The sequence below is a fragment of the Grammomys surdaster genome, unplaced genomic scaffold, assembly GCF_004785775.1.
Source record: "Grammomys surdaster isolate TR1022 unplaced genomic scaffold, NIH_TR_1.0 126028, whole genome shotgun sequence".
Classification (NCBI taxonomy): domain Eukaryota; kingdom Metazoa; phylum Chordata; class Mammalia; order Rodentia; family Muridae; genus Grammomys; species Grammomys surdaster.
In genome coordinates this window covers 2,787,268-2,809,292 of record NW_021620841.1, presented here as the reverse complement: position 1 = coordinate 2,809,292, position 22,025 = coordinate 2,787,268, and the positions used below count along the sequence as shown (strand labels likewise).

The 22,025-nt window shown below is 35.5% G+C and overlaps 1 protein-coding gene across 5 annotated transcripts in view; it reads right to left on the bottom strand.

Moving 5' to 3' along the window:
- Ppfia2 (PTPRF interacting protein alpha 2) overlaps positions 1–22,025 on the bottom strand; it is a 428,942-nt gene that overhangs the window by 342,454 nt on the left and 64,463 nt on the right. For 4 of the 5 annotated variants that reach the window (XM_028754574.1, XM_028754577.1, XM_028754576.1 and 1 more), the window contains one exon: positions 19,558–19,611. The exons of the other annotated variant lie outside the window; for it this stretch is intronic. In XM_028754574.1, coding sequence (XP_028610407.1) covers positions 19,558–19,611 — 54 coding nt within the window. The remainder of the gene's footprint in view (positions 1–19,557; positions 19,612–22,025) is intronic. 5 annotated transcript variants of the gene reach the window in all.

The window sequence follows — 22,025 nt, the reverse complement described above, 5'->3', positions numbered from 1 at the left end:
AGAGAGAGAGAGAGAGAGAGAGAGAGAGAGAGAGAGAGAGAGAGAGAACGAACTATGAACTGAATTCCAGTCCCCTAAGGGAACCTCAAGCTTTCTTAACAGCTGAGCCATCTCTCCAGGCCCCTGGTTTGGATTTTAAATGTCTCATGAATGCTCATGTGTTGAATGTCTACTCTCCCACAGAGCTTTGTGCATAGGTGTACCTTTAGAAAAATCATTGTCATACGCACTGGGACCATGTCCATAGATTGACTGATTTCTGGGTTTATCATCTGATAGTTTATCGAGAGGTGACTGATTTCTGGGTTTATCATCTGATAGTTTATCGAGAGGTGTACGAAATAAAGGAGATTAAACAAAAGTCAAAGGAGTAAGCCCTGAGGAACATACCTTTGAAGGCCATATTTCGCCATATTTACCTTTCTTTTTTCTTTCCACAGTAGGCCATGAGATACACATTTTTATTCATTACAAGTGCCCTATGATCATGTTCTCTCTCACCTCAAGCCCAGGCAACTCTGGAACCAAACCTCTCAAGTCCTAGAGCACAACAAATCCATTTCTCTTATGTTACTTTTCTCAGGCTTTTTGTTTGTTTGTTTGTTTGTTTGTTTGTTTTTAATGGAGTAGGAATGAAGACAGTGGAGATATTAAACAACAGAGCTGACAAAAGTTTGGATGCATTTAAATAAAGAGCTTTCCAGCTACTGATCTCAGTGAGGACTATAAAGACTTTTAACCTCACTCTGAAGCCAGGGTCTCAGGAATGAGCATCTAGCACTTCACTCAGCAGTGAGATACATCTCCATCCCTCATTTTACTTGGGTAAATTTTTATGTTACGCTCAAGTCTCACTAAGTACTGTATAGCTTAGTACTCTAGGATAACTTGTGATCCTTTTGCTTCACACTTCCTCCTCTAAGAGTTCTACCCTCATGCTGTAAAGACAGACAGAACTGGTTGACTGACTGATTGGTTGAATCATTGATTTTGATGCCATTAAAAAGGATCTGCCATGCCAAAAATAATCACAGCCTAAGAAGGAGACAAAAAAGAAAACATCTTTCTGAGGCGTTCCTATTATGTGTAACCTTGAAAGGACACCAGCAGGTTAGATGTGGGTCCGTGAATACTGATTCACAGGATTTAGATGGATCTGTGCATAAAGCCTTCACACCCTTCAGGAAAGCATGCCTTTCCAAAATTGCATTATGGAAACCCATTTGAATTCTTGGCACCTCTCCAACACTAATTCAAATGAAATTGCCTTTTGCATCCCTACAGATCTTTACTTACAGTGTTATCTTGAAAACGGAATTATTTTGTATTTACATAAATATTTTAAAAATGGTTGAAGAGCATTAATATATGTGGGGTTATTTTAAAATGTTAGGTACTTTAGAATTAGGCCTCTCACAGACTAGGACATAAAATTCTTATTTGTGCTTGTGTGATTATTATACTTACAATCAACTAGTTGAAATTACCAGAATATTACAGTTGTGATATAGTACAAATAGTAGCTTACAGTTCACAAAGAAACTCATCACAAAGTAAGAATCTTTAAAGCTGTGGGAAGTAAGAAAGGGGAGCCATGGAGTATGGAGGACATATGTCTTGTTGTATGAAATTGATTACACTCTTTTTTTTTTTTTGAAGAGTCAAGCCCACATCAAATTCTACTGACAGAGTAGTATATATTTGTCCATAGTTTAACACTTGTAAACTCTTGGGAAATTAAATCATGGTCATTTTAAACTGTATATACAAATTGATTACACTCTTAATACTAAGTATGTCCCTTAACAATAATGACTTAAATACTTTTAGCACCAGAAACAATTTCCAGGAGGAAGAAAATAAAATTACAATATTGGCAAATCTAAAATTTATAAAATGCTGTTACCAATTACACATTCAAATCTACTGACCATGACATAGCTATTGAATTCATGAACTCGAGTTACTTGCACAAGACCTCCATAAATCACACCAGCCAACATTCCAGTTTAGATGAGGAAAAGGTCCTCAGGCCCCAGCATTCAAGAGCTCCTGGCTGTAGGTCATTTCAGGGAAAGGAGAATCGTCATTTCTTTAGGATGTGTCCACTAGATAGCTATCCTGTGCTCCAGTGGACGTCCACTCATATACAGACAGCATTAACTAGACTTAGCTCATAGTTAAAAGAAGGAAGGAGGTGGGCATGTTGCAGAGACACAGAGAGAATTGGGGGAAAGGGAGGGTGGACATTATATTTCATTGTATATGTACGTGAAAGCCTCAAAAGTAAGAAATATTTTAAAAAGAGAAAAGTACTTTTCAAAGCCTTAAATTTAAAAAGCATACTAATATAAACATCAAGTTGTCATTAATGATGCTTGTTTTCCTATAAAATTAAAATGTTTTGTACTTAGCAACGAAATGGAAAGAATGGAGTATTACCTTAGAAATGACCACTGTGTCTTTTTTTTCTGAGTCTATCATAAATGACTATGCAGGTGCTGTTCCCTGTTAGTTCCTGATGTCATACATACTAATCCACTTCTCCATTTAATTAACTGAACTTTTATTTCTTCAAACTGGGATTCTGAGACTTCCCATATAGAAAACTGACTTGTGTTTGATTTTGATTTGTTCATAGCAGTATTTTCTTCGATAATGACCCTGTGTGTCAATATCTCATGATGGGATCTATGTTCATTCTTTTTATCATTTTATCCTTTTGAAGTTATATAGAACTTATGATAGCCCAAGGTTAAGGGATACACTTTTATTAAGACATGAGAGAGATAGACAGAGACAGAGGGAGAGAAAGACAGACAGACAGAGGGGGGGGGTATATGAGGGCTCAGAAGAGAATTATACATATGAGAAAATATCCAAGTTAGTTTCACCTTGGCTTTGGTTAAACATTGTGCAGACAATACACACATGTGAGACATATATATATATGCTATTAATTTGTAAAGTTTGGATGCCTTCCACATGGCAACCTATAAATAGCTCAGTACCATTCAACTTTAAAAGACCCCATTTCATTTTTTAATTCCTCTCTGGCCAATGAGTTAAGTGGAGATATCTGTCTTAATTACTGAAAATGTGAGTATTTATAGTTACCATTTACATTTTTTAATTTTCAGTGTTGATTTGCTTCTGAATTCTAATGTTAAGAGAAAACAACATGTATTATTTAATTTCTTTTAAAATATATTGAGTCTCTAGGTAGAATTTGTATATGGCAAATTTTAGGTAAATAGAACAGACTTTCAAACCCTCATGAACCCAGGCTTGCTTATTGTATTTGTCTTTACAGATACTAGCTTGAGTCCAATCAGGTACTGGAAAATGCCTATATTAAATTGATAACTATAAAATTTATAAATATTTGAAAATATTAAATTTTCGGTGATGTATTAATATTCTATTGAAGCCACCCTCTTCACATTTTTTTTCCTGAGAGGCTGCAGTTACTGAAGCTCACACACTAAACAAGCTTTTGTCTGTTATTATTTCACAGCATGTATTCTCTCCCACTTGAATTTCAAGTTTTCTCTTTTATTATGTCTTGTACTTTTTATTAAAAAAACATATTTAGAAATTTGTTCTTATGAAATTTTTCTGAATTTATTGTTTTTCTTCCTTTACATAATGCAAGTAAACAATTCATTTAAATGTTAGAAACATGGCCGGATAGTGGTGGCACACGCCTTTAATCCCAGCACTTGGGAGGCAGAGGCAGGCAGATTTCTGAGTTCGAGGCCAGCCTGGTCTACAGAGTGAGTTCCAGGACAGCCCGGCCTATACAGAGAAACCCTGTCTCGAAAAACCAAAAAAAAAAAAAGTTAGAAACATTATAGTGGTTTGCATACCAACTTTTATTTAAATGAAAATGCAAATCAATTCGGCATCAATATTCCATCCCACACTTGTCAGCTAGGTATCTACAAGAAAACAAGCAGCAGATTCAGGTGAGGATGAGAACCTGATCCTTCTATGGTACTGGTACAAGTGGAAGTTGGTCCAGCCACCATGGAAGGTAATATTAAATTAATGCAAAAATCTCAAACTATGGGGCTGGGGAGAAGTTTCAGTAGTTAAGAGTACGCAAGACACTGGTAGATTACCTAGGTTTGGTTTCCAGAATACATATAAGACATCTTACTAGTCTATAGAAATTCAGCTCTATGGAGATCTGATGCCTCTGGCTTCCTTCAGAACCTCAGATGCATATATCTACACATGTATGCACACACACACACACACACATATAATTAAAAATAAATAAATGTATTTAAATAATGCAAATTTTATATATGCTCCAACTAACCCTAGATCTATCCCTAAAGGAATCTAAAGCAACTTACTGGAGAGTAACTTACATACATGTTTATTACAGTACTATTCACAACAAGCAAATGACTGACTCAACCTAGAGCCCTTGACGAGGTGGAGGAATAAAGGAGACATATAAGGGGGTGTATGTACACTGGTGCATTCAGTGGGCTTTTACTCCTCCTTATATGCTTTTTAAGAACAGAGATGGAATTAGAGAGTATCATTATGTTAATTGAAATAAGCCAGCTCCAGGAAGACAAGTGTTGAATATCTTGTCTTAGATGTGAAATGTAAGCATTAAAAAATACATAAAATGATGAGGAAAGCCACGAACCAGAGAACACTAAGGAATGGGATGAAGCAGAGAAGAGATGAGCATGAGTAAAATAGGCAGTGAATATGCCCCAAGTAGATCATAGTTAGGTAAGGTATTGACATGATGAAACTCCTTCCGTTGTTGAATTAACATATGCTAATACAAACTTTCCTAAGTGTAAGATACAGTAATGAGTTCACAGAGTATGGGGTTGGTTCTGTGGATTTCAGAAGACTTTGGTGAACGCTTGTGAGTGAAATACTTGAACTTTTAACCTGTTAACACGTCTCGCACTTCATCACTCGTAGTTTTCTAATTGGACATAAATGGCTTCCAATATCTCTTTGAAAATAATTTAACTTTCATCACGTGTTTACGGCATGTTTTCATGATCTTTTATAACATTGGGTCATTTTTTTTTAATTTTTATTGGATGTTTTATTTACATTTCCTATGTTGTCCCCTTACCCCATCCCCCACCCACCCAGGAACCCCCAATCCCCTCACCTCTCCTCCTTCTTCTCTGTGGATGTAACCTCTATCTACCCCCCCACTCCCACCTCCCCACCCTCAAAATTCCCACCCCCTGGGGCATCCAGCCTTCATGAGGTCAAGGTTCTCTTCTTCTACCTATGCCCAGCAGGGCCCTCCACTCTTACATATTCAACTGAAGCCCTGGATCCCTCCCTAAGTGCTCCCAGGCTGGTGGTTTAGACCCTGGGAGCTGTGGTTGGTTGGTATTGTTGCTCTCCTCATGGTGCTGCAAATCCTTTCAGCTCTCCTTCAGTCTTCACTCTAACTCCTCTATTGAGAACCCCATGATCAGTTCAATGGCTAGTTGTGAGCATCTGCCTCTGAGTATGTCAGACTCTTGAAGACCTCTGAGGAGACATCCATATCAGGCTTTTATCAGAATGCACTTCCTGACTTCCACATCAGCATCTACCTTTGGTGACTGCACATGGGATGGATACTCAGGTGCAAAGGTCTTCAAATGACCCCTCCTTCAGTTTCTGTCCCTCACTTTGTCTCCATATTTGCTCCCTTTATTATATATATTTTTTATCATTTTTTGAGAATTTCAGATCATGCATTCAATGTACTTAAGGAATATCCTTATTATATAGTATTATTTCTGAAATTTGTTTTGAGCAACTATTAACTTTGTGTGTGTGTGAGTGTGTGTGTGTGTGTAAAAGTGATTATGTGTATGGGTGTGCACAAGAAATGCTACTTACATGGAGAGGTGAGATGATAATTACCTGCAGGAATCAGTTATTTCCTTGGATTTAACATAGGTCTGTAGGCTTAGCAGCAGGGTACCTATAATCCTTGATCCACTTTGTCTGTTCCTTTTATGTGTTGTTGGGTCAGTATGGATTTTAATGGGAAGCAAGAATTCTGAAAGGTGTTAACTTTAATTGATTTTGAATATACAATAGATTCCTCATAAGTGTCTATAGTGGATATAAGTAATCTTTTGTAGCAACAAGTAAAAAAAATGAGCATGTACAGTATGGTGATATCTCGCTGCATACATTTGAATAGCTTTTATATCTTTCAGGAGAGCAACTCAAATAAATCTCTTTCCTCGCAGACAAGTGGGTCTTAAAATACAGATTCTCAGACAAGGCTAATGTGTCCTTCTAGCATCCGAAGACTCGGAGAAAGAAATGGGGAGAATCTTCAAACACAGAGTTCTTCAGCTTCCAAAATGTAATGAATATTAGTGTATTAAAAGTGACAGAACCCTGGAAATGCCAGATCCTTTCTCCCCTGACTGAACACAAAGAACATCACATCCTTGGGTCCCAGGAGACACAGGTACAGCAGCTGTCTCAGGTAATCCTTTGGTTGGACCTTATACTCTTCCCTAGGTATCAGCATGACATCCATTTGCAATAATCAAGCAAACAACAGCTTTATCTACTTGACTGATAAATGTAGCCTCACTGACTTTGTAGACACGTCTAGCTGTTAGGTTCACACATCATAGATGCTATAAGTGCTTTCTGATTATGTAACGCATAAATAATTTTGAAAAGGTATCTATGAACCAGATTTAATTTTACACCCATTCTACATAATTTTTTAACTAAATTCAAACAGACATACCTTTCAAAACTTTTATATTTTTTTTATTAGTTGCCAAGGTCCACAAAATTCCAAATATTATTGGGTATCAAGAAAAAGAACTTTCTTGATTTACTCCTAGCCAGAAGAAAGAATGTAATTTAGTGCAAACTATCCCTTTAATAACTTTCAACTTTTATCTCTCAAAAATCCAATATAATAAGCAAAAATGTCCCCGAAAGTATGACGATGACTTTTGTATAACTAGCCATCTTTCTATATGGTATCTTTTATATTTATTTCATCAATAAAAGGAAAATTCAGTAGCAAATTACAGTGTGAAATTCTGCAGCCAACTTGTTATCTTGTACATATTTTATAAAACACCCAAAATAGTACCAAATACACAGTAGACTGTCCAAGATGTTTTCTTAGTAAGCATTTATTTTTACTTCATATTTTCACATTTTAATGAGTAATTATATATATAGAGAGATGTATTCATCTCTGTTCTTCAGATAAACATACTGAATTATAGCATCTTTGATAAAAAATAAAAATAGCTCCATTTATTGTGTTAGATAAGAACATTCTAATTAGCAAATGTCCTCTACTTAGCCAAGAACTCAAAATACAAAAACTATCTGTTCTGTATTCTGTAGTAGGGAATATATAAAGATGCATCATATATTTATACATATGCAATACATTTTATAGTTATATGTGTTATATGTAGGAATATAAAATATGTATAAAATAAGAAGATATATAAATAGTAAAGTCATACAACGTCATAGAAGCAAAAGGGAAAACATAAATATTGATAATATCTAATATATAAATATTATGAGCATATTTATAATAATCTGCTATACTAGCTAAAACCATGATTTTTATTTTAAAAGCAATAAGAGCTGTATTAAAATTATTCACATTTTATATCATATATAACATTGTGTGATAAAACGTGTATCTTAATCAGTTATTTATTTCTAATTATATTGCATTGTTTTATTTGCATGTGCACATGCAAGTTACATGCTTATGTAGACCTCTGAGGAAAATGTACAGTGGTTGATTCTTTCCTTTGACTCTGTGAGTCTCAGGGATCAAACACAGATGAGCAGCCTTGATAGCAAGTGCCTTTACCAACTAAGCCATCCTGCTGGCTTTCAATTGTTTTTTTAAATCAATAAGAAAGGATATTGGCTATAATACAGATTTCTAGTTCACCTTGATTATTGTGTCCTATTACATTTATGCATTGATTTACTTTTGACACTTTTCTTTAGGGATGGAAATACAGATGAACAGTGTGTGAGGGGCCCTAATTAATCTCCATTATCTACTTTTTTACTTTAAGTATATATTAATAAATTAATAAACAACTAGAAGAAAATTAAACAAAGATTATTTCCAATGGACGGGCTTCTTCATTATTATAAAATCTCGAGTCAATTGCCAGGCATTAGAAAAATATCATTTCTTCGTTGTTTCTTATCATCTCAACCACTGACAAAACAAAATGTTCGTCAGTATCTGATAATGTTTGTCTCCATTAGTAAAGACACTAAAAACAACTTGTAGATGTCACACCCTATTTCATAACTCCTATGTATTTTTTAAAAGAATTATTCATTTATGTATAGAAGTACACACTTATACATAAATCTGATCCCATTACAGATGGTTATGAGCCACCATGTGGTTGCTGGGAATTGAACTCAGGACCTCTGGAAGAGCAGTCAGTCCTCTTAACTGCTGAACCATGTGTCCAGCTTCTATATATTATCTCAATATTTATACTTCACTTCTAAAGTATCATAATTTAAACCCAATTATTCTTTTTTGTGTGTGTGTGATGCTACCGATCAAACTCAGGACTTTGTAATTGCTTTGCAAGCACTCTGCCACACAGTTACACCCCATAACCCATAACTTGAACTTCTGATTGCTCATTCTCAGTAAAGTGAGTTTAGCAAAACTATCCATATTTCAATTGCCCTGAGTGGCAAGCATTTCAAAAACGAACATGCACATGGGCTAACCACTGTGCAGACCATTCTGCACTTACTAACTCATTCAGTGTAATGTACCTTGTGAAAGAAATTCTATAGTTCTCCTCATCACAAAATTCAGGAATCTGTGTCACAAGAAAGAAACACAAATCATTCACTGCTTAATGTGGCTAGTAACAGGCAGGGTTAAATTTTGAAACTGATATTTCAGAGTTCAGAGATTTTATATAAATTACAACTAGTGTTCGGTATTGGATGTGTTCTTACTTTTTTCAGCTATGTGAGGAAGGACAGGGTCATTTCATATAGTCCTGGCTACCTATTATATCTTCTTGGCTGAAACTAGCCTTGAAAGTACTCCACTGCCCTTGCCTCAGTCTCCTAACCACTGGGTCTTCAAGCATGCATCATTATAACCCATCATGATTCTATTATAAAGTGAAGAGAGCTTCCATTTCCTTCATCACTAATAATTAAAATTGTGAGGTAGAGATTGAAAAGATGGCTCAATAGTTAAGAGTCCTTGCTTATCTTCTCAGAGGTCTTGAGTTCGGTTCCCAGCACCCATGCCAGATGACTGCCAATGGCCTGTAAAAGTACTCTCATACTCAAGGCCATTTATTTACACTCATGTGCATATCCACACTCAGATATGCATGCCTACATACAATATAAAATTTAAGACATTTTAACATAATTAATATGGCATGATAATTTCCCCAATGTCAGCAAATGTATTAAGTGAGACTAATTCAATTCAAAGAATTAACTACACGAGTTAAATAGATCTCAAATAAAAACACACTGTTCTCATTTATTTTATTTTTAAACATGCTTTTACTAAGGTTAAGTTGGTTAACAAATATTTGTCAGTTTAGAATTTCAAGAACATATTATTGGGGCATTAAGATGTTTTTCACACTAAGGAAATTCAGCAGTGTTCATATGAAAGCTTTAATCTCATTCAGCTTAAAGTTTCTCTAAGAATTCTAACTCCAAACTGAGAAAACTCTATGAACAAAAAGGGAGTTGATCCATTCTGTTTTTACTTGTCTTCATATATTTTTATCTCAAGTTGGGACAGGGATAAGACGCTGGCAGCTATGTGTCAGGCACTTAAATTCTAGATTTGTAAATTGAGATTAATTATAGACGAGCCATTGGAAGTTTTCCCATGAGAACATTATCCATCTTTGCCATGTAGCGTTGCTATTACTGTGGCAGAACTTATGAAGAAAACAGCTTAAATGAGGAAATTTGACTTCAGCTGGGTTTTAGAAGATTCGCCATCACTCTAGGCCCGAGGGTGAAGCAGAATAGCATAATAGAGGGGCTTTGGTGGAAGAGAGCTGCTTAACTCAGTGCCAGGAAAAAAAGAGGGGAGAGTGAGAGGAAATGAAAGGCATAGAGAGGGAGATGGAAAAAGAAGAGGGAAGAAGAGACAAGACAAAGGATGGAGAGAATGGAAGGAAAAAGAGAAGGAGGAATAGGAGACAGAGAGAGCGACGGAGAGGGACAGAGAGAGCAAAGAAGAACATGGGGCTTTGAATGAGAAATAATACCCTGCAGAAGAAGCATGCCCTGTGACCTACTTCCTTCACGAGGCTCCACCCACTGATTGTTACCCATTCCTACAGCTAGTGCGCTCCCAATCCAATCACCTTTCAGTAGTTCATCATGAGCTGAAAACCAAGCCTCAGCACATGAGATTTTAGTGGAGTATTTCATTTTAAATCTGAACTGCCATTCATTGCAATTCATTGATATAAGCAATTTCCTGTTTGCCCCTTTCTCCTTTCCAGTTCATGTACCATTTTCTATGACTCTTGATCTGGCTACCCCAGTAATAAGTTACTGGAGAATTGATGTCTTTGTCCTTTTTAGTTTGACACATGGGAAATGCACATACCTTTGAGATAGATTTTAGCTATAATTGGCACCTTTATTGCTATGGCGTCTCACTCTTCTGACAAAAGATAGCTCAGAACAGATTTCTACTTTCTAAATTTACTGGGAGGGAAGAAAACAGCCACACATGTTTCCAGACACCCACTAATTAAATTTACTCCGTACCTTTAATTACTCCTTACCTGAAGTCTCTCCCATTGAATACCTACTCTTTTCTGTTCATCCAAACTCGGATTTATAATTGTCCATTCTTCAAGACACTACTTTGGGGCATTCTCATTGTATTGGTGACACGTGTTCTTCCTTGCATCACAGAACATAAAGTCTCTGCAGCTCTGCTTACCAGCTGACAATCCTTTCCTGTCATCTTTTAGATCACTGATAACTCACACTGGAAAGGCTTGGCGTGATTACTAGTAACAACACTTAATGTGAATTTAGTCTCCCACTATACAGTGCGGAACTAATTCCTGCCAATGGTACAGTTTAGGGCTTGTTATGATTTAGATGTTGTTTGTTTCCCACAAGCTCATATACTCAAGGATTGAACCTTAGGTGGTAACACTATTTATGGTGGTGGTAATAATTTTAGATGGTGGAGTATAGCTGCAGGAACCAAATCTCCAGGCTGCTGCCTGCATCTCTGCCTACACTGCTCAGCATGATGCGTAGAAATTCCTCTAGCACCCTCTTCTGCCATCATGATGATCTGTCCAAGTTTATGGTCCCAGTTAACTCTTCCAGAAGCCTCTGAAACTCTGAACTGAGATAAACCTTTTCTTCTTTAATTTTTTTGTCGGGCATTTGGCTGGAATTTTGCAGAAGTGTCTAACATAGGCCTTTTAGTGAAGCCATGGAACTCCACTCCACATTTTTTTTTTTGAGCTCCATACTTATTGAAGCGTTTCAAAGCCTTGATCAAAGTTTTGACATCTGAAGATCTACTAGTACCAGGCTGTTGGTCTACCTTATTTGTTCATCAAATATCCATCAATGGCATGAAGAATTCTAGCCATTCTTGAGAATATTGGGCTTCTGACAGAGAACGCACTGCACTAAAGAGAATGCATTGCACTAAAGAGAACTCCTGCAGTAAGGAGACATAGATAAATTGCCCTTGTTCTGCTGAGTAACTTCCCACCCACGCTCAGGCAAGGAGCTCTAATTATCTGTGGGCCACACACAAAAAGAAGATGTGAAAGTAGGAGGGAAACTAGTTGGAATGAGAAGTGCCAGTGGGTGAAGAAGTGGGATTTTGGGGGCAAAAATGACTAAAATTCATTAAATAAATTCATGAGACTGTCAAACAATTAAAAATCTCAACTAAAAACAGGCAAAAAAAACCAGTTCTCATATACAAGTAATATTTTAAAATGTAGAGATAAAAGGAATGGTTCTATGGATAAAGTAAGTTTTTGCACAGATGAGTACCTGAATTTTGATTCCAATCTATTCCTGCTCTGGCCCTAGATGTGACAGTGAATATCTAGGTAAGGAAACACGTAAATCTCAGGGGTTTGTGGCCACTCTGTCCAGCCTAAACTGTAAGCTCCAGATACCAGAGACTGGTCTCATATTTAAATGACGATAAGGAACAGAAAAAACCAGCTATATTCATCTCTATTTTCATTTGATTTTCTTTGTTATTATTTCTCCTAATCAAAGGTATTTGAAGTTTTCTTGGAGTCCTATTTTTTTCTTCAATGTAAGATGTCAACATACAAGTTTTATAGTTTCTTAATTCTTACTGACATCCTTACACCACCACAACCTAAAGTCAACGTTTACCACCTTTGAGCTAAGAAAATTTCCTATTAGAGGGAACCCAGCAAAGATGTAAGCATAAATGTGTCCTGATCTTCCTCACATACAAAATATCCATCCTATTTCATTCATTGAAAACAGATGTTAGGAAAGATTGTAGATGTACAATATAAAGACTGTTTTCCGGAATAACTGTGAAGAGATAGATTAATATAACCCTCTGTCCGTGGTTACTGGACAAAGTAGGTATGAAGTAGCTATTAACAGATAATGGTAAAGCTCTGGTAGCCTTGCAAAGAGGAAAACAGAAGATTAGAAACATAGTTTTAACTTGCAGTGGTTAAAAATACTACTGAATAGCCCAGATAATTTATCAAATGTTTAGTAGAGCACAAAAGTCTAAATTTTCGTCAATATGGTAAGCATGTTTTTAGTTACCTATTCAGTTAAGACTAAAGATTGTTTAATTAGTATTAACCTTTAAAAGTAATTTAGATTCAAAAAAGCAAATGCACATAGAAAAGAGCACAAGGCATGTTCAAGCTACATCAGACAACCTTGCCTGTAAGTTTGTTGATGTAACAAGCTCCAATGAGATTAATTCACACTGAACATCATCGTACATGTCCGTAAGCACATATGGATCTTACAGATACCAAAAAGTGTTTTCATCCTCAGGTTTATGACATGAATGCATTCAAATTTGTTTTTTGCTTCATATCCTACAGTATACACACATTTTCCCTTCATAGCAAAGCTTAGCATAAGATTCTAAATCCAGTTTTTTTTTTTTTTGGTCTGATTAATCGTTTAGGCCATTTCAAATGTGATTTCCTGTCAAGTATTCCAAAAAATATCGTTCTCAGCTACATTTATCTTCTTGAAAGTGAATGCAAAGGACACTATTCTTTTAGAACTCTCTGTAACATGGAACTGCTAATAACCTTTGCAATCAATCTTTGCTCAACCTTGGTATTTATCATCCCATGCTTTCTTAGGATTTGTGTGATATTCTCTCCTCTGCTTTGTCCCTTAAGGACATTTCATCGACATTTAACTAACTTGCTTCTTGACTTTACTTAAAAACTTTTCTTTCTTAGAGATTTATATGCAGTTCTTTTCTCATCTACCTTTGTCTGCAGCATTATGGGAGAATGATCTCACCCTATCTAAAACGTCAACGAACTTTTCTACATATTCAAGTCAATTGTGTAAAATGAAATGTCATCATGAATTCCAAAACATTCAGTTTTCTCAATTCAGTGATAGTGAACTTGTCTATAGTTTCATCTTCTACCCTAGAAAAAATTTCTCTACCATCAGTTTGCGTCACTACAAAAGGGCCCTTCTTTAGTCATTGACCAAAGCAGAAAGCTAAAATACATAGTTTTAAGTTCTGCTCCCTTCATCTTGAATAAAAATCTATTCTTGCGTAACTTCTGTGACCTCATGTCTCATGAAACAATCTAGTGCAAAATACTAGTTCACCTGACAAACTTCTTGTTTTACTATGCATTTATCGTTTTAATAACATTTTTATTGATTTTTGATAATTTCATACAGTATATTTTGAACCGATTCACTCCCTTTCCACTACTTCTCCCATAACCACTCTGTTTAACCTTCCTTTACTTCCTATTTTATTGTGAGTTTATTCTTCTTTTCTCTCCTCATCAAGCCCATGTGTACTGTAGATCTAGTTGAGGAAATAGGACCTGTCCTGGCATGGGGTCAGCCTACCAGGAGATACATCATTTAAAAATGGTGAGCCGACCATAGCAGATACTCAGACACTTAAAATCTCCTAAAACAGGGGTCCTGATTACTTTTTATTACTCAGTTTAAATGTTTTAAATATGAAATTATGTATATTCATGGAGCAGGGTTGCTAGTTCAATATGTTCTGATAAAAGTCCATGGGAATTTACATTTTTATTCTTTTGTCATTATGCTGTGCTTGGAGCTTTTCAAGCTCCTCTCTTCCAATTTAAAACAAAAGTCATAATAATTCCAATAAGCCACAGTCCCTGTTCTGTGCTCCATACCTCAGGACTTCCTGCTTCTATCTAAACTCTTTGGAACCTATTATAAGTTCTCTTCTTCTATGCCATCCTTCCTTTGCCAAGCTCTCACAATTAGTATTCCACCACACTATGTATCTCATCATCCATATATGACGAAGATCACAAGGGATTTTTTCTCTTACATTTTATTATTAAAACACCAACATTATTTTGCACCATTCCTGAAAGACTTCAAGATCTTCTTATTTACTCTTCTCTGATTTTTTCCTCCAAGTACAGCCATGAAAATATTGTATTACAAAGAAACATCCAATAATGTTTTCCTCATGTTTGAAGACCCCAAAGATTCCTAAGAAATGAATAGAAATTTCTCCCATGTGCTCCCTCAAACTTGTAGCCTTCAGTCTAATCATATCTCCCATCCCAGGTTATTCCACAATGTGTGTCCACAAACATATATTCTACATTTGGTCTGTAGAGATGCAGTTTCTGACACATCACACATCTCCTCAATTGGAAGATTTCTATTCATCCTACAATTGTAAAGTGGTCCTTTATTTTGTTGATTTGTATTTTCATCATTTGGGACTTATGGCCTTTTACTGGGTTTACACCTGACCCTTCACCTACAGGGTACTGTAATTAGTGGCTACCAAGTTGTCTGCCCACTAAATTGTAAGATTCTAAAGTTAGGAGTTACTTATCTGAGAAACCCACCTGCCACCACATGGCAAGGGCAGGTGGGAGCCAATCAAGATGCATACCAACATGCTGTGAGGCAGATACCACTTGAATGAGTAAGTGTGTGATGGGGGATGGGAGAGGAAGAGAAGTGGACAGTTTCTGCAGTGTGAAGAAAGGCAGAACCAGAGACATGATATCAGATGCATGATGTGAAAGTCACAAAGAATCAATAAAACATTCTTAAAAAGGTGTTACTTATCTCTAAAATCTAATCAACTACATAGCACATAATTTACAACCAAGTGCTCAACAGATTTGAAATAAATAGAATGAAAACTACTAAATATGACATTTATAATGCAAAAAGTTGAATTAGTTCAAAACTAAAATCAATATTACCTCATTTATTACCATGAATAAACTGGTGGGACTTTAGAATTATCAAACTCAAAATGAGTTCGGGAGGTTTTAAGATTTTAAGTACGTTTACAGTTAGAAAAACATATATAACCTCATTTCAGTAGCAGCCTCAGGAAATTGAATTTCTAAAAGTTTGTGCTGTGTGTGTACCCAAATTGCAAGAACTATTAAGAAGCTATAAAATTTGAACAGAAAGTACAAAAACACAGAATGTGCCATTTCCGCCACTCGGTGGGGGAAATTAGCAGAGCTAAAGGATGTTCAGGACATTGTGTGCTTCAAGCTCAGGACAAACCGAATGGGGACTCATTTATTTCATCTCACTCCAGAACTGACGAGATCCATTGGCATTTAACAAAAAGACTCTGTTAGAACAATTAAAAATAAACCCAGTCCAATATTCAGCAATTCAGCAAACACAAATTTTGCTGCTTATGGTGGAGAAAGAAGAAGGAAAAAAAATCATATTCCCCTGGCGTTCTTGCTCTAATTTCCTGGTGAGGCAATGAGACAGATTTAAAACTTAACTACATTCTGGAGTAGAATGAGATGTTTGCATTTGCCTCATATGCAATATATGTCAGACTGTATTCAGGAACATGCTTCCTGCATTTTGGCCCACATCACTTCTTTTCAAATTGTTTTCACAATGTCATTAAGAAACATCAGATTTTCCCATAATATAAATGCTAATCAAAGACCAGACTATATCCCATAGTTCTTCAGTTTCAAATTCTCGTGGCTCTCTGAGAATTCCTAAGATGAGATTCCTAATCCTCTCTCTGACCTTTGTATGAATAAGGTAATAATTTGATCGCTTAGGTTCTGGTGGTTCCTGAGGGTCACTAAGTATCTTTAATAATTTGCATTTTAATTTTGGTAGTCATTTTCAAATGAACTCATCTCTACCTCCAAAGGAATGTTTGGTTTTAAGATTCCCTGCATTAGGAGACAAAAATTAACCAGGTAATAAATTACTTTACAATAAATAGTTTGAGTATTTGAATGTAACATATGTACAACTTCTTTTTTTGTAAATTACAGGCCATCTTTAATACATATTACAAGGTATATTCTATATAGACATTCGTTATACTCTATTGTTTAAAGATGTTGATGAGAAAAATATCTGTGACTGTTGAATATGTATTTAATTTGCATTTAATTAAATATGCAGTTGTAGGAGACATAGGTTTTGAGGAAGAGATGTATTTTTTTAATTATGATTTTGGGATTTAAAATATAGCTTGTTGGTAGAACACAATACTTAGCATGTAAAATGAGACTATAGATTTTGTCACCATTATTGTAAAACAAACACATGACCATTATTTAGCCATATGATATTGCTCTTTGGTTAGTAATTATCTGGTTTGCTGTACTAACATTTCTACCTAAGCGTGTACTTACATAACCGTGTTTTTGCTGATTAATTTTTGATCTAACTTCCATGAACTGAAAGCATAGGCTGAATGTGGAGCATCATTGAAATAATTTTTTGAAGATAGCTCTAAGTTATTATTTAGCAGACAATTTTCTCAGTAATAGAAGAGTTATTGTTCTAAAATAAATCTGAGACTTAGAAGTAACAGAAGCACTATTCTTAGTGACATCATTTCTAGAGTCTATATTTTAAAAGATCCTTAAAAACACATTTAAAAAAATCTATTCTAGATTCTTCTTGAATTATGTCTGAAAATATTATATTATTTTCTCTATAGTGATTAAACAGAGGCTACTTGAATTTTCAAAAATTGTACTCATCATTTATTATTATTTTATTATCATTATTATTATTTTATCATTATTAAAAATACTAAGCTTGCTGGTGGTGGCGTGTGCCTTTAATCTTAGCAACTTGGATGCAGAGCCCCAGTCATGCTAAGATGATAGCTTGTTACAAGGTACAATAAATGTTAGTAAGGAAACCATTGCAATCAAAATTATTATATTTTTATTTGTTTCACGTTCATTGATGCTTTATTGGATACAACTGACTTATCTAAATTTAATAAACATGAGTTATGTGTTGTCCTAATTATGGTACTTCTATGATGAGACATCATGACAGGAAGCAAGATCTGGAGAGAAGGGTCTATTTGGTTTATTTAGACGATCACACTGTAGCCCATCACTGAAGGTAGTCAGGACAGAAACTTTTTCAGGGAAGGAACTTGGAGACAGGAGCTGATGGAGAGGTGCTGTTAACACTCTTGTTCCTCACGTCTTGGCCAGCTTGTAAAATTCATCACCACAATCACAGGAATGGCAAAACTCACAGTGGGCTAGACCCTTCTACACCAATCACTAATTAAGAATATGCTCTAGAGCCAGATTTTATGGAGAGATTTCCTCAATTCAGGTCCCCTCCTTTCAGATGACTCTAGCTTCTGTCAAGTTGACATGAAACTAGCCAGCACATGCATACTACTCATTAAATCTCCCCACACTTAAATAAAGCAAACAGTGAAAAAAATCATTCATTGACAATTTGCTAACATAATCTGCATATAACATAACTTGACTTACATACTTTGAATTTTGTTTGTCAAGACTGAAATCATAGGGAAATCATCGTAATTAATGTCTGCTAAAAGCATAGGCTCAGAACAAAAAAGCTATAATGTTCCAACACATTTTGCTTACCTTACAACTAAAAATTGTCCCTCAAGTTATTCAGTGGTTAATCCCTTCCCACAAAAATATTAGGACCAGTGTTTGGGGGCCCAGAAACTTTGTAAATTCCTGGTAGACACAATGCTCACCTGTAACTCTCAGTTTGGCAGATAGACACAGGGTTCACCAGAGCAAGCTGGCTAATAAGAATGGCTCTACAACTAACTTCTGGTTTTCCGTGAGAGACAATACATCATTGAGAAGATGGAAGAGTGATTTAGGGTTGCTTATAACATTCACTATGGGTTTCTACGTACACATGTTCCCACATCCATGTATCTCCTAACATGTGCCCATATACATGTTAACATGCATGCACACCCATACATACCACATATTAAAATGGAAAAATACAAAAATGCATTCCTAAAAGCTTGATAACTCATTCCTTAATTGTGTAAAGGATCTTTGGGATAAATAGGGAAGAAACAATAGTATAAAGAATCAAACAAAGCACGACACTGATGCAATTTTTGTCTGTAAATTCAAAATGGAGTGAAATTAAAATCTAATACTTGTTGAGGCTTTCCCCCCAGCTTAGCTGTAACTCTTATGTTTCATGCCTGCTAGCAATCCCGTATTGCTGACATAAAAGCAGCTTGACTATAGGCAGACAAAAATAGTCATATATTTTGAGGCTATTATTATTATTATTATTATATTACTTTTATTAGAAAATCCCCAACTGTAGCCTTTACTCAAGACCCATCAAAATAGAGGTCAGCTTGAACTGTCATGTCTTAATTACTAAAAACCTTGGAAAAAGGCAGACCACCCTGTAGCTCTTCCTGTACTCATGTATGAGTACATGTGTTTTATTTTTTCCCCCTACAAACTACACCTGAACAATGTTCAAGTCTATGGCCCTAATCAATGAGTTTTGGGTTGTGCATTAAATAAACCAGGCCTGTTTAACTGAGATTTGTGTCTGAAAGGTTTGTGCAGCAGTTCCCAGACTCCATCAATACTTCAATTTAGAATTATAAATTCTCCAGGTAATAAGACTATTATTAGAATACACATGATTTATGATTTCAAACAAAATATTTATTCATTTCTCTCTTTTGTACTGGGAATTGAATCTAGGGCATTGTGTGTGCTAACCAAGTATTCACCAGTAAGCTAGAACCCTAATTCTTTATTTCTGTGCTACCAGTTTGGATGTAAATTATTTGAGAATGTACCATTTTTAAGCCTGCAGAACACTCTTGAAATCAACTTTACACTTTTTTATTACTTACTGTAACAACTCTACTTCAATAAGCCTCAGTACAAGACATAGTATACAACAACACTCTGTTCAATGCAACAGTTATATTTAATAAAGTTTCTAACTTACCGGTGGATCTGCCCCCTTAGAACCAGCCAGCCCTCCAGTTAGGGATTCAATGTCCTGAAAAGGGGAGAGGTGATGATTGTAAATGCTATTCAATATCATTAAAATTACCCAGTCACACAGTGTATTGTCATTGGCAACAAAGCTAGGATGCTTCAATTGTGTGTATGTGTGTGTGTGTGTATTGGATCCCACAAAACTTAAAAAGTAGACTATATGAGAAGATCTGATTATTTTCTCTAACTCTTTACAGTGTGCAAATGCAAAAATAAATGTCAGCGGGCAATTGTTCTCGAAATATGAGAAGAAAGTAGCTCTAGATTTAAAAAAAAAAAGTTTTGTTTTAAAGAGTTAGAGAGAAGAGAGCAACAAAAGAAACTCAACATATTTCCAAGTGCATTGCTTCATGATGCTATTTTATCTACAAAACCTTTAAATTATCAATGGTCAACTCTATTAATACATGTGTAAAATATTAGAATATGGCTAGATTAGGTAGTATACAAACATCAATTCTTAATTTTGAATTAACAGCCACAGAAGTAATGCATGAGTAATTATTATACATAAGTATAACAGGCAGTAAAGTTTATAGAATTGCAAATAGCTGTCATATTAGTTCTAGGGCTTTGATGTAATTGACACCAATCATATAACCTTTACAAAATAAAATTAAATGCCGGATTTTAAAATAAAATCTCACAATAGTTTAATAAGTTGGCAACTGATTTAACTTGTAAATCACCTCTCACAAATGAAACTGCAAACACATAATCAAACACACACGTGAACACACACACACAGACACTCACACACACACACGCACACACACGCACACACACACACACACACACACAATCAGACTGCTCACAGGCATCCTGCTACTGGCCACACCAGACACTGATGTTTTGATAGGTAAAACCATTTTAACTCTTGATATGTATGGATTCAGAAAGATCTAATTGTACTTGACAAGCTTCTATTTATCAAGTGGGGGTGAAAAAACTCCCTGAAATAAACTGAATAATGATTTCTTAATTTTAAAAATTTGAAAGCCATTGAGAGAGGAACAATAGCTCCTGAAGTATACTGGATTATAGGAAACAAAAACTATTGAATTAAATCAACCTGTATATTTTAAAAATGTTTCAACTTCAAAATGGAAGTCAGGGAATGTAGTTAAGAGGTTTTGTCCATATTTCCATAAGTGATGGAAGACTATGGGTTCCATCAAAATTGATACAAATCTGATCTGAGTAAGAGAAGTTTCCACAGGAAAAGCATGTCTCACAGAAGGAAGGAATGCAGAAGGACAGCAATGCAGATGATACAGAAAGCTGAAAATCGTGCATTTGGACAGCTCAACTATACCAAAATTGAATATTTTCTATTCTATTGAAGAATTATTTCAAATTTTATTTCTTTCCCGTTTCCTCTTGATGAAGCTTCCAGTACACAACTCAACGCCTTCTATCAAAGGTCCCAAGGACAAATTGCTCTTTAAATGCAAAGAAAGATGTTCTTTCAATAATCTTTTTGATCGTTAAGATATATTGGCACCGTGCAATGCTCCATCCTCATTGAAATCCCTTCTGTAGTATTTGGAATTTCATGCTTTACATGATTTTATTTAGTACTATTTTTTCAACTACTGTCTATGATAACAAATTACTTTTTAAAGTTCATTGGAATGTTTATTTTATTATTACTATGTGCAGGTCTCTCTGTGTGTAAACACACATACAGGTGATCACAGAGGCTAGAAGAGGGCTTCTATTGTCTTGGAGCTGAAATGTCAGAAGATTGTGACCCTCCCAATATGGGTAAGTGATAGAAAGTGAACTCCATCCCTCCATAAGAGCAACAAGAACTCTTTATTGCCTGGCCATATTTCCAGCCTCAATGCATTCTGAGTTTCTGTCTTCAGCTTCAGTTTATCTTCTGATGTTCATACTACCTAATCAATTTAGATATTAATATTTCTTGAGTTCAATTTTATTAAGTTGATGAAATGTCAAGTCATGTTTTCACCTCAACTTCCCCAAGCTAGGAACCTGTTTCAGTGACTGGACACTAGACAACTAGTTGTTCAGGTTCAACCTGGTCATCAAATTCTACCAACAATGTCTTAATGAAAGAATTTTAATTTAATCACTTCTCATCACTACTAGTACACTAATCTCTTGGACTTCTTCAGCAGAGTAAGCAGCATTCTAATACTTATCTTTGGATCTGCTCTTATCTCTCAGTCCAACCCATATTCTCCATTTTGAATTCAAGTTTGAATATTTAAATTCTTATCCAAAACTAACTTGTAGGTTTTCAAAAATCTTAGAATAAAACGTAGCTTATTATTGTGGTCTGCCTTGTCCTATGTAATCTTGATTCAGAAATTTTCTCTAATGCCACCTTTTGCAATGCTCCCTGACTCTTGTGCCAATCAAATCATATTGATCTTAACAAACTTACTT